This window comes from Theropithecus gelada, chromosome 17, assembly GCF_003255815.1.
Source record: "Theropithecus gelada isolate Dixy chromosome 17, Tgel_1.0, whole genome shotgun sequence".
NCBI lineage: Eukaryota > Metazoa > Chordata > Mammalia > Primates > Cercopithecidae > Theropithecus > Theropithecus gelada.
This window is the reverse complement of record NC_037685.1, coordinates 75,523,138-75,535,576: the sequence shown is the minus strand read 5'-3', so window position 1 is coordinate 75,535,576 and position 12,439 is coordinate 75,523,138. Positions and strand designations below refer to the sequence as shown.

Genomic DNA, 12,439 nt, shown 5'->3' with positions numbered 1-12,439 from the left:
TTTGATTGCTTATTTGACCCATGGGTTACTTAGATGTGTGTATTTTTTTCCCAAGTATTTGGAAATTTTTCAGATAATCTCATGTTATTGATTTCTAATTTAATTATATTGTAGTCAGAGAACATAATGATAAAATCGACCTTTTATTATTATGTAATGACCTTTATTCTTTATAATATTCTTTGCACTGCAGTCTACTTCGAGTAATATAGCCACCTCAGCTTTCTTTTATTGTTAACATGGCATATCTTCTTCCATATTCTTATTGTACCTATTTGTGTTTTTATATTTAAAGTATATTTCTTATAGGCAGCATATAGTTGTGTCTTGGTTTTTCATCCAAACTGGCAATATCTGCCTTTTAATTGAGGTGCTTAATTGAGACCATTTATATTTAATGTGATTATTGTTTTCTTTTCTTTTTCTCCTTCTTTTTTTTTTTTTTGAGACAAAGTCTTGCCCTGTTCGCCAGGCTGCAGTGCAGTAGTGCAATCTCAACTCACTGCAACCTCTGCCTCCCGGGTTCAAGCAATTCTCCTGCCTCAGCCCTCCCAAGTAGCTGGGATTACAGGCATGCGCCACCAGGCACGGCTAATTTTTGTATTTTTAGTAGAGATGGGTTTTTACCATGTTGGCCAGGCTGGTCTTAAACTTAAGTGACCCACCCACCTGGGCTTCCCAAAGTGCTGGGATTACAGGTGTGAGCTGCCACGCCCAGGCTAATGTGATTATTGATACAGTTGGTTTAAATCTGCTATCTTGGTATTCATTTTTTATTCTATTATTTATTCCCCTTTTCCTCTTATTCTGCTTTCTTTTAGATTATACATTTTTTATGATTCCATTTTATCCTCCTGTGTTAGCTTGTTAGATTTACAGTTTATAGCATACATCTTTAACTTATCATAATGTACTCAGCAGTATACTTCCCTTCCCCCTTCTTAGCCCTTGTTCTATCTTTGTCATACATTTACATCTACATATTGTAGTATACTCCCATACATTGTTATTTTTGGCTTTAAACAGTCAATGATTATTATAGACAGAGCCTCAGTATGTTGCCCAGGATGGCCTCAAACTCCTAGCTAGGCTCAAGTGGTTCTCCCACCTCAGCCTCTTGAGAAGCTGGGACTACAGGTATGTGGCACTACACCTGGCAACAGTCGGTTATCTTAGATGTAAATAGTAAGGGGGAGAAGTTTTTGTATTTAACCATTAGTTATCATTTCTGGTGCTCTTCATTCTCTTGCATAGATCTAGTTTTTTCATCTGGTATCATTTTCCTTCTGTCTGAAGGAGTTACAGTGATGAATCCTTCCAGCTTTGTGTGTCTGAAAAGTCTTAATTTCACCTTAAATTTCTGAAAGATGTTTTCACTGGGCATAGAATTACAGATTGACAGGGTTTTGTTTTGTTTTTTTCTTTCAGTTAAAGATGTTGCTGCACTGTCTTCTGTCTAGCATTGTTTCCAACCAGAAGTCAGCTATCATTCTTATCTTTGTTGCTCTGTACATAACCTAGTTTTTTTCCTCTGGCTGCTTCTGAGATTTTATCACTGATAGTAAGCAATCTGATTATGATACACCTTGTAGACTTCTTCACAGTTCTCATTTGGGGTTTAGCTTCTTGGATCTGTAGGTTATTGTTTTAATAAAATGCGAGGAAAATTACCATTATTTCTTAAAATGTTTTCTCTCCTTTCTTTTTCCTTTTCTTTTTTTTTTTTAGGGACTTCGCTACAGATATATTTGGTTGCTTGAAACTGTCCCACAGCTTATTGACACTTTGTTCTTTTTTTGATTTGTTTTTCTTTTGTTTGTTTGTTTTTTGAGTCTCGCTCTGTGGCCCAGGCTGGAGTGCAGTGGTGCAATCTCAGCTCACTCCAACCTCCGCCTCCTGGGTTCAAGCAATTCTCCAGCCTCAGCCTCCCGAGTAGCTGGGATTACAGGTGCGTGCCACCACACCTGACTATTTTATATTTTTAGTAGAGACGGGGTTTCACCATATTGGCCAGGCTTGTCTCAAACTCCTGACCTAAAGAGATCCACCTGCCTTGGCCTCCCAAAGTGCTGGGATTACAGGCGTGAGCCACCACACCTGGCCGATTTATTCTTTTGATTCAATATTTCTTCTGTGTTCTATTTTGGATTGCTCATATATCACTAATACTTCTTCTGCCCTATCGAATCTACTGTTAATCTCATCTGGTGTATTTTTCTTCTCAAATATTGTATTTTTCACCTTGATAATTTAATTTAGCTTTTCTAACATTTCTCACACCTGTCCTTAATATGCTAATGTTTTCGTCTACTTTCTTGAACATATGAAATATAGTTATAACTGTTTTTAATGTTCCTGTCTATAAATCATCTTTGTCATATCTGGGTCATTTTGATTAATTTTTCTCCTCATGAGTCATATTTCCCTGCTTGTTTATATGCCTGGTACTTTTTATTGGATGCCAGACATTGTGAATTATTGGATGCTAGAGACTTTATTAAATATTCTTGAGCTTTGTTTTGAGAGAAAATTAAGTTACTTGGAAACAGTTTGACCTTTCAGGGCTTCCTTTTAAACTGCTTTATGTAGGACCAAAACACCCTTCAGTCTAGGACTCATTTTTCCCTTAAATGAGTCCTAGACTGAAGGGAATTAGAATTCTTCTAAGCATTCAGAAGGAGACTTAGGCAGTATCCTTCTGAATATCTGATGTCCCTGTTTACAGAGTTTTTTCATTTAGGCTGGTGGGTGGTAATACCAACTGTGCCTACCCTATGTGATTTCTGAAAATTGTTCTGCCTGCTGCTTTTTGGTGGTTCTCTCCCAAGCCTCTGGTAGTTTCCTACATTCAGGTGTGGTAAGGACTCTGCTGAAGCCTGGAAGCAGGAAAAGTGCTGCAGATCTCTATAAACCTTTTAAAGTGTGTGTGTGTGTGTGTGTGTGTTTTAATCAAAATACATGTACATACCCAAAGAGCAAATAGAATGAATAGGAAAAAAAATAGCAGTTCCCTTTTTTCACTCATCCAGTCGGTGCCTTAGACGCAGCCACTTTTAAATTTTAGTTGTTTTTTCTCGTCTTTACCTCCACATTTCTATGTAATATATTTATACTTACACTATTTCTTGCTTTTTCCATTTTAGACTTTAGGTAATCAAGTTGTAGTAGATTAAGATTTAGCACTTCTAAACCATTCCTGCCATGCAATTTTTCTTCCTGTTACCTTCTCAATAAAGTTAACTTTTTAAAGGTAAATCCATAAAAAAATGAAAAAATAATATGGGTCATGTAGATTTTATTTATGAGTATTCCATGTTTTCTTCCTTGCTCTGTTTTCAAACTGCTTTGAGCTTATCTAATTGTTCCATTAGATCTATCATATACCTATCAGTAGCTCCCCTGTGCCCTGCAAATGCTTAGATGTGTTAGATAATCTGTGTGTTCATTAGCACGGAAGCTCTCCCTCCTGGAGTTCTCCATCTTCCCTTACCATTGCAGACCAGGTACAGACCAGCTGCAGCCTGGGCTTGTCCAGCAGCAGTCCCCCTGAGATCTCCCTGGACTTCAGCCTGATGATTCCCTTCCTTTCCTCCAGTATCTGAGTTCCTGGTTCCTATTTCCCATGCCTGCCTTTTTTCTTGATTTGCTCCTCCATTTTGGTGTCTGCAGTATCTAAAAATGTTTTAATTCTACCTTTACACTCAAATGATGATTTGGCCAAATAAAGAATTCTGGATAAAAAACTCTTTGCTCTCAGAATTTTAAAGACATTTCCTTCATCTTTTTCTGGCTGCCAGCAAAGTGGTTCTGTTGCTAGTCCCTGTGTTTGTAACTTGTTTCTTCCATTCGGAAGCTTTTAGGATTTTCTCTGTCTGCCTAGTGATTAAGGTTTCAGGGTGGTGGTCTTCGGTGGAGGGCTTTTTCGTTTCCTGTGATGGGCATCTGGTCATCTCATTTAACTGGAGACTTGTGTCCTTCAGTTCTGGAACAATTCTTAAATTATTTGATAATTCTCTTCCTTCTGTTCTCTCTCCAAAATAGAAATGCATCCTATTTTGATGTTGGACCTCCTAGATTTATCCCTTAAGTTTCTCTTCCGATTCTTTGTTTGTTTGTTTTTGAGACAGAGCCTTGCCCTGTTGCTCAGGCTGGAGTGCAATGATGCAATCTCAGCTCACTGCAACCTCTGCCTCCCGGGTTCAAGCAATTCTTCGTCAGCCTCTCCCCAGTAACTGGGATTATAGACATGTGCCACCACGTCAGCTAATTTATTTGTTGTTGTTGTTGTTTTTTTTTTTTTTTTTTTAAGTATAGACAGGGGTTTACCATGTTGGCAAGGCTGGTCTTGAACTCCTGACCTCAAGTGATCTGCGCACCTCACCCTCTCAAAGTGCTGGGATTACAGGCATGAGCCACCGCGCTCGTGCCTGGCCACTGTTCTTTTTGGAAGCTTTTTCCAACCAGCCTTTCTGTGGAGATAAGGAAATGTAAAATGTGGTTGAATTTAACAGCCATTTCTTTGGCATTTCTTCTTGTTTTGACAGTGGGTGGCACCCGACACTAAAACATTATTTGTTGTTTATCTGCCATTCACATTTAACTGATAGTCCTGTAGTTTCATTTGTTAAACCTGGTAAGTATATTCCCATGCCTAGTGAGAGTAAACTAGAAAAATGGAGGTGACGTGGGAGTCCTTAGACAGGAGTGATTTGGTCAGGTACAGGGTAATGTGCCTTCGCTTCTTTCCTGGCAGTTGTTTTAGATTTGCAAGGAGTTTGGACAGGGGGAGAAAGAGGTTACTCTACTTGAGTGCTGAATCTCTGACTGTACCTGTGTTGGCCAAGTCAGATCAAGTTTGGAAGAAAAGCACATGTTATAGGAACCAGAAACACTCAGGCCTGTTCCTCTTTTCCTATCCTGTCATGCTTGCTACCAATATGCAGTGGCGGTTGAATTGGAGTCTATGTAAAAAGGCTCTTAGGCAGACAACAACAGAAAATACCTCAATCTCAGTTGTCCAGGCTGTTTAATGTGTATGAGTTCCCACTGGGGTGGTACCTCCTGATCCGTGCTCAGTGCCTGAAATGGACTTATATGGTCCATGACTTTAAGGATCTCTCCTGGAAGCCTTGTAGTGTTTTTCTCTGCCCTGTCAGCAAGTCTTAGCTCTGACGAGGCACCAGACATGTGGATCGTTTGTCTTGCAATTAGAAGAGCCTTTGAACGTAATTCTAGCCATTTGTGCCACAGACATTTCTGATCCAAGGGTTTTCCCTCCATGTAGCTTTCCATTTCCTTTGCCTTGTTTTTCAAATTATCTTTTCAGTTTTCATACAAAAGTCTAGTTTTAAAGGAATCTAGCATATTTATGTGAAATATATGAAAAGATTAGATTGCTAATCATTTTATTAGTTGCAAATCCTTTGGCTCAACAAATTCTCCAGAAGTGTGCACACACACATACATGTTCAAGGATGTATGTAGAAGGATGTTTCTTGCAATTTTATTTAAAATATCCAAGTAGTAACAGTAACTGTAATATACTTCAATAGGGAAATGGGTTAGACTATGGTTGCTTATATTTGCTTCTCTTGCTTGATACAATGGATGATCAGTTAAAATGATTGAAATAAAAACAGCTTTCTGTTTATGTTGAAGAACAGCATGAATAAATTCAGTTAATTTAGTAATTTTTTAAAACTCGAGCGGGAATTTAAAAATTCTTTATATGACCTTAGAGTTTTGTTTTTTAAAGCTCTTTTTATAGCTTAAATGGTGCTTTAATACCGTTTTTTCGTGAAGTTGGCATTCAGTTAAAATATGTACATGGAATTTAGCATACAAATAGTTTTAGGTATAGCTTTAACTTTCAAAATATAGAAACTATCATGCAGTAAATAATATTCTGGTTAGCATTCATAGACTTAGGGGCCACATGCCTGCTTCCCAAATAATTATGATTTCTAAGCTTATACTTAGTCTCTTTTTATTGGAAATGGATATCTTTTTTTAAAAAAATAAGCATCATATAAGTTAATATGTTTAATTTTTATAAATTATAAATATGCTAACAATTACTGTTATTTAAAAGCCAAACCTTAAAATTTGGAGAATATGAACCTTTCAGTAAAAAGGGAATCTCATCGCTTTATAGTTAGTCCCACTTTGGTTTTTAACCCAAAAGAGAATTGTGGTCTTCATCATCTACTGCGCTCACCAGATCTGGTTTGGTTCCTAATTACTTTGGACAGTTTCTGAAAACCAAATCCACCTACCCCCACTATCAGCATTGAGTTAACTTAAAATTTGTCTAAATGGCTCTGATGGCAATTTTAGGAAAGGATGCTGCTTGAGGAAAGATGCTTATTTGGGAGAGAAGACTGTGTGTGTTTGTGCATGTGCGTGTATTACATATATATATTCTACAGTCAGATTTTATGTTGGAATTACTTGTGATGAGACAATTTTATCTACAGATTAGAGGTTTCCCCAAGTACTTTGTAGATTTTTTGGATTTTATATTATCATGCCATTAGAGGGCAGTATTGTAGAGGTTAAGTTTTCTTTCTCGCATGTATTGACTTGCAAACTGTTTATGTTATAATTAAGTAAACTTCAGGGCTTAGATTTCTAGTATATTAAGTTGTAGCCTTAATTGATGCATCCCTGAAAGTATTTTAAATTAATATAGGAAATTTTGAAAGGGTTAAGCTATTTTATTCCCACATCTCTTGATTTTGGTTTGGAGAAGAGAATTATTTGGTCAGTGTGGCCAAGAGGATGAAACAGGTGAGCCTACAGCATCTATTGGCTGCTTAACTATTTTTAACCACGATTATATCCTCCTTTTTCTGGTTCTGGACACGCAAATGAGCAAAGAGACTAACTTCAAGGATTTGTGTGCTTTGAATACATACTTGACCGTATTTCAATCCCTCTGATGTAAGAAGGCGCACAGGATTGAGGGACTGAGTCTTAGAGGAATTGTTATTCAGCTTCCAAAAACGTGCCTTAGGGACTTACTAAAAATAGATCTATGTGGAATTCAACCTGTGGATTGACTTTTCTAGGTCTAAATAGAAGAAGGCATATTTAATTACTGGGGAGAAGGTGCTAATAGGGAGATATGATTTTAAGGTTTGTGGCTCTGGGGGCTTTTTGGGAAGATCCTGGATTTTATCTGGAGTCTTTCCCTCATGCCTAGCAAAGAATATATAATGTTTTTTGTTTTGTTTCTATAAAACAAAAGGTAGTATCTCTCAAAGAGTAAATGTGATTTTTTTTCCCTCTAAAATTAAAAAAATAGTATGATCGCAGGATGATTATCCTTAAAAATAAAACCGTCTATAAAATCCTCCCAGTACCGCTGCCGGTAAGAACTAGATAATTGAAATCAAGACACTCGAGCTCTTGCAAGTCTTACAGTGGTGGGACTGGGCATGCCCAGTAGCTCAGACGGTTCTGGTTGCAAATAGGAAGCTTTCGCCGTTCAGCAGCCGCGGGACACAGCTCCGGGGTCGGGGTCTGACTCCCTTAAACGTAAGCACGTGCGGGGGCCCCTATAGTATTTTTCAGGGACCCTTCACATTTTCTGCCGAAGCAGTGGCCGTGTTCTGAGGCTGCCCTGGAAACCTCTGGGCCCAGCACCCCACTCCCTCTGAGCACGGCCCTCGCCAGGCCAGCCCACCCCACGAGCGGGATCCGGAGAATGGGGGCGGAGGTGGGGGTGGGGGGAGGCGGGGAAGCAGGGAAGCGGGAGGACCAGGAAGGGAGAAGGGGAAGGGAGAAGGGGGCGGTCCCAGTGGCGTGCCGGCCAATCGGCGCAGCTCTTTCCTGCATATATTTTGCACTAAGACCGGGAGTCCTGGTCTAGAGCTGAGTGGAGCCCGGCTGCGGATCTGGGAAGCGGCTCTGCACGGCACTGGGATCTGCATCTTCCTGGGATCACGAAGCCCCAGAAGCTGGGTTTCTTTAAATTAGGGCTGCCGTTTTCTGTTTCTCCCTGGGCTGCGGAAAGCCAGAAGATTTTTATCTAGCTTATACAAGGCTGCTGGTGTTCCCTCTTTTTTTCCACGAGGGTGTTTTTGGCTGCAATTGCATGAAATCCCAATGGTGTAGACCAGTGGCGATGGATCTAGGAGTTTACCAACTGAGACATTTTTCAATTTCTTTCTTGTCATCCTTGCTGGGGACTGAAAACGCTTCTGTGAGACTTGATAATAGGTAAATGTCGGCTAGGATAGTTTCTTTAAATTTATTCGTGGGATACTTACAATAATACAGGTGAAAGATAGCCAGGAAAATTCCTTTGTCCATTGCTGAGAGATTATGGTGACATGGATGTTGCTTTTCGGTATGTTTAGAATAACCTTATTTTTTCAAATCTGGCCAGAGAACAGGCTTTCCCCACATTATGTAATTTAGTCCTTTGTGGCTTACTAAAATAGGGAGATGCCTGGATATTCGTTAGTAAGAAAGGGGCTGGCATTTCCTGGAGGGTGATACATTACATACTGTTAAAGAATATTCAAAATATGATGCTAGCAATATCACAAAATTGCAAGATCCTTTTTATCTTGGACGCTTAAGATACCATTTATCGATGACCTTTTTCCCTCCTCTTTTTCAGCTCCTCTGGTGCAAGTGTGGTAGCTATTGACAACAAAATCGAGCAAGCTATGGTATGTACTGATGAAAAATCATTTATAGTAAATGTGGGCACAGCACAAAAATAAGATGTTTTGTGGAACCAGTGCATCCCTAAGTTGAGATGATGTCGATTGCTCTTGATGCGCGTAGAAATGCCGGCGCTGTCTCCATTCAGCCAGCGTGGAGCCACCTAACACGGCAGCAGTGGAGGGAGAAAGGGGCCCTGCGGGTAGTAAATAGTCTCCTTCCCGGGACTGGTTTCACACAAGGGGATTTTCTCACGGTGACCCTTTTTGCTGGGGATTTATTAGGGAAGCAAGCGCTGGCCCAGTGTCTCCTTCGGCTGGTCGTGAGCACACCTTTAGCGATGTGGCTTTACTAGGAATCCTAACATTTTACTAGGGAGCCGGGAGGTGGGGAGGGCCCCAGAAGTCGGGATCCTGGGTAAGGGCCTTCTAGACGGTGCACAAACGGGTCCCCGGTGGCGCGGGCTCCTGCACAATGAAGAAGAATCGGAGAAAAGTTTTGTTTTCTTAGCCTGCGCCTGGATTTCTCCTATTTTTTATTTCCGCCTTGGCCGTTCTTTGTTATTGGAGCAGCGCCTGTGGCTCTTCTCACGGGATTCTCTGCCCACTGTTGCTAGGCAAACTCTGAACCTTTAATTCGGAGCTATAAATAACTCGGGCTCCCATTGGCTGCGACGTCTACCCAGGTTTCTGTGATGTCAGCTTAATCACGAAAAGCGAGGGGGGGGGAGTAGGGGGGGCGGGGGGGGGGGGGGGGGGAGGGAAGAAAATGCGGCAACATGTTCGGTAGGAACTGGCTGCAGCCGGTGCTGAAGGAGGCGGCTCCGGGCGAGCGTGGGGCGGGGCCTGGGGGCGGGGACGCGGTGGGCGCGCTGTGGCCTGAACATCCCCGCTGCTGGTCTCAGTCGGGGACCCAGCGCCCGGCTCTGGCCCAGTCTCAGATAGGAAGCCGGACTTGGGCGTTTCTGGCCAACGTCTGTAGAGAAGCACAGACTTTTACAAAGCTTGATCATTTATACGTTAAACTCAAGTATTGTACAGTCATGGCTGTATTCAGAATTCCCCAAGTGTCTTTGAACGAACTTTAAAGGCGGAATATGTAAATAGCGAGGGCCATATAAAATAATGTCTTAGAAACTCAGAGTCCAGAAAATAGCAAATAGTGAGTTAAACCTTTTCTCTCTTCTTTGCAGGATCTAGTGAAAAGCCATTTGATGTATGCGGTCAGAGAAGAAGTGGAGGTCCTCAAAGAGCAAATCAAAGAACTAATAGAGAAAAATTCCCAGCTGGAGCAGGAGAACAATCTGCTGAAGACACTGGCCAGTCCTGAGCAGCTTGCCCAGTTTCAGGCACAGCTGCAGACTGGCTCCCCACCTGCCACCACCCAGCCACAGGGCACCACACAGCCCCCCGCCCAGCCAGCATCGCAGGGCTCAGGACCAACCGCATAGCTGCCTATGCCCCCGCAGAACTGGCTGCTGCGTGTGAACTGAACAGACGGAGAAGATGTGCTAGGGAGAATCTGCCTCCACAGTCACCCATTTCATTGCTCGCTGCGAAAGAGACGTGAGACTGACATATGCCATTCTCTCTTTTCCAGTATTAAACACTCATATGCTTATGGCTTGGAGAAATTTCTTAGTTGGGTGAATTAAAGGTTAATCCGAGAATTAGCATGGATGTACTGGGACCTCATGCAGCTTGGCAGATATCTGAGAAATGGTTTAATTCATGCTCAGGAGCTGTGTGCCTTTCCATCCCTTCCGGCTCCCTACCCCTCACGTCCAAGGGTTCTCTCTCCTGCTTGCGCTTAGTGTCCTACATGGGGTTGTGAAGCGATGGAGCTCCTCACTGGACTCGCCTCTCTCCTCCCCCCAGGAGGAGCTTGAAAGGAGGGTAAAAAGACTAAAGTGAGGGGGAACAGAGTTCACTGTACAAATTTGACGACTGTCACCAAAATCCATAAAAAACAATAGTACTGTGCCTCTTCTCAAACAGTGGATGACACAAAACTATGAGAGTGACAAAATGGTGACAGGTAGCTGGGACCTAGGCTATCTTACCATGAAGGTTGTTTTGCTTATTGTATATTTGTGTATGTAGTGTAACTATTTTGTACAATAGAGGACTGTAACTACTACTTAGGTTGTACAGATTGAAATTTAGATGTTCCATTGGCTGTCTGAGGAGGTGTGGACTTTTATATATCAATCTACATAAAAACTGCTACATGACAAAAACCACACCTAAAGAAATTTGAAGAATTTGGCACAGTTACTCACTTTGTGTAATCTGAAATCTAGCTGCTGAATACCCTGAAGTAAATCCCTGTTCACTGAAGTCTTTCAATTGAGCTGGTTGAATACTTTGAAAAACGCTCAATTCTAGCTAATGAAATGGATTTCCCAGTAGGGGTTTCTGCATATCACCTGTATAGTAGTTATATGCATATGTTTCTGTGCATGTTCTCTACACAGTTGTAAGGTGTCACTGTATTTAACTGTTGCACTTGTCAACTTTCAATAAAGCATATAAAATGTTGATAAACAAGTGTTTTCATCTGACCCTGTTAATACAATGGCAGTCATTTCCACAACTGTTTCCAGGTAAAGTTTAACAATTTGACTAGTAAAATCCTGAAGGGGAGTGGAATGGTTGGAAAAGTCGGGGCATGATTTGACTACATCAAGTAAAAGGAAATTGACACTGCATTGTTCAGCTGGTAAGGGAAGAGACAGTGGAGGAGTCCAGCTCAATTCTAATTACTGTGTGACTTGGACAGGTTGCTTCACTCCTGGACAGATGTGGGGGTTTGAAAGAGACAATCTCTTACATTCCCCTTTGGCTTTAAAATTCTAGGAGTCCATGAAAATCTTAATCTTCCACTTTTTGTTGAACTGACAGAGGAAGAAGGAGCCTTATTTGTATAATTGCAATAAGCAGATCTAGGATCAAAAGACTGAAGTTGAAGAAGCTGATTTCCACTTTTTAAGAACCCTGTCACCCTGGGTTGGGATGTTTCTCCTAGTGTAGGATGAGTTTCTAGCTCCTGGGATAATAATTGGTTTTGTGTAAGCAAAAGATGATTTGGGGTAGGACCGCATGAGTAAGGATGTCCTTGCAGTTGATTCCGCATGACTATAAAATAGACCACAATTAAAACCACAAAGGAATCCTGAAGCAGATTGGCACCTGAGGAGTGAGCCTGAGGGATCCTCCTCTGCAGTAGGAGTAATGTGAGTGAGCAAGTGAATGGGTGGGTTTACCAGCTCTGCAATCTATCAACCTGGGACCTCAGCAGTGGCCCCCCGCCCAGTGGGAAGTGTGCCAGTCCCAAGCTCTAAGGCTTGTCTAAGTCCTTGCAGGACAAGGACAACTTTCTGAATCCTTCATTTCTCTAATCTAGAGCTGGTGGGAGATTGAGAAGTGAATAGGACATCCGAGCTCCCTGAAAAGAATTGTTCGATAATGTGCATGCATTATAAAGTGGTGACACGGGCCTCCTATTGAAATGATGGATGGCTCACTGCCATAGGCTGATAGCAGTTGTCATAAAGATATTTTGGGGGAATTTGAAGAGGACTTGAAAAAAAATCTTTGTCGTATTGGCTTGTTGGTTATATAACTTCAACTTTAATAAAGGAATACTTATGTAGTAAGTACATTTCCTTGAAAAAGAAAACCATAGTGAATAGAAATCCCTAGCCATTTCATTTTTTATGTTTTTAATGAAGATCCTTAAAATACCATAGGTGGTAATCGTG

At 41.3% G+C, this 12,439-nt stretch overlaps 1 protein-coding gene across 6 annotated transcripts in view; it reads left to right on the top strand.

The window, feature by feature from the left end:
* Positions 1-11,222, top strand: part of TSC22D1 (TSC22 domain family member 1) — a 147,056-nt gene extending 135,834 nt beyond the window's left edge. For 2 of the 6 annotated variants that reach the window (XM_025364698.1, XM_025364704.1), the window contains 2 exons: positions 8,630-8,681; positions 9,869-11,222. In XM_025364698.1, coding sequence (XP_025220483.1) covers positions 8,630-8,681; positions 9,869-10,126 — 310 coding nt within the window. In that variant the 3' untranslated portion in view covers positions 10,127-11,222. Of the gene's footprint in view, positions 1-7,361; positions 7,540-7,794; positions 8,224-8,629; positions 8,933-9,868 lie in introns of those variants that run through there. The other 4 variants (XM_025364701.1, XM_025364703.1, XM_025364700.1 and 1 more) reach the window with 4 other exon arrangements.
* Positions 11,223-12,439: the final 1,217 nt, after the last annotated feature.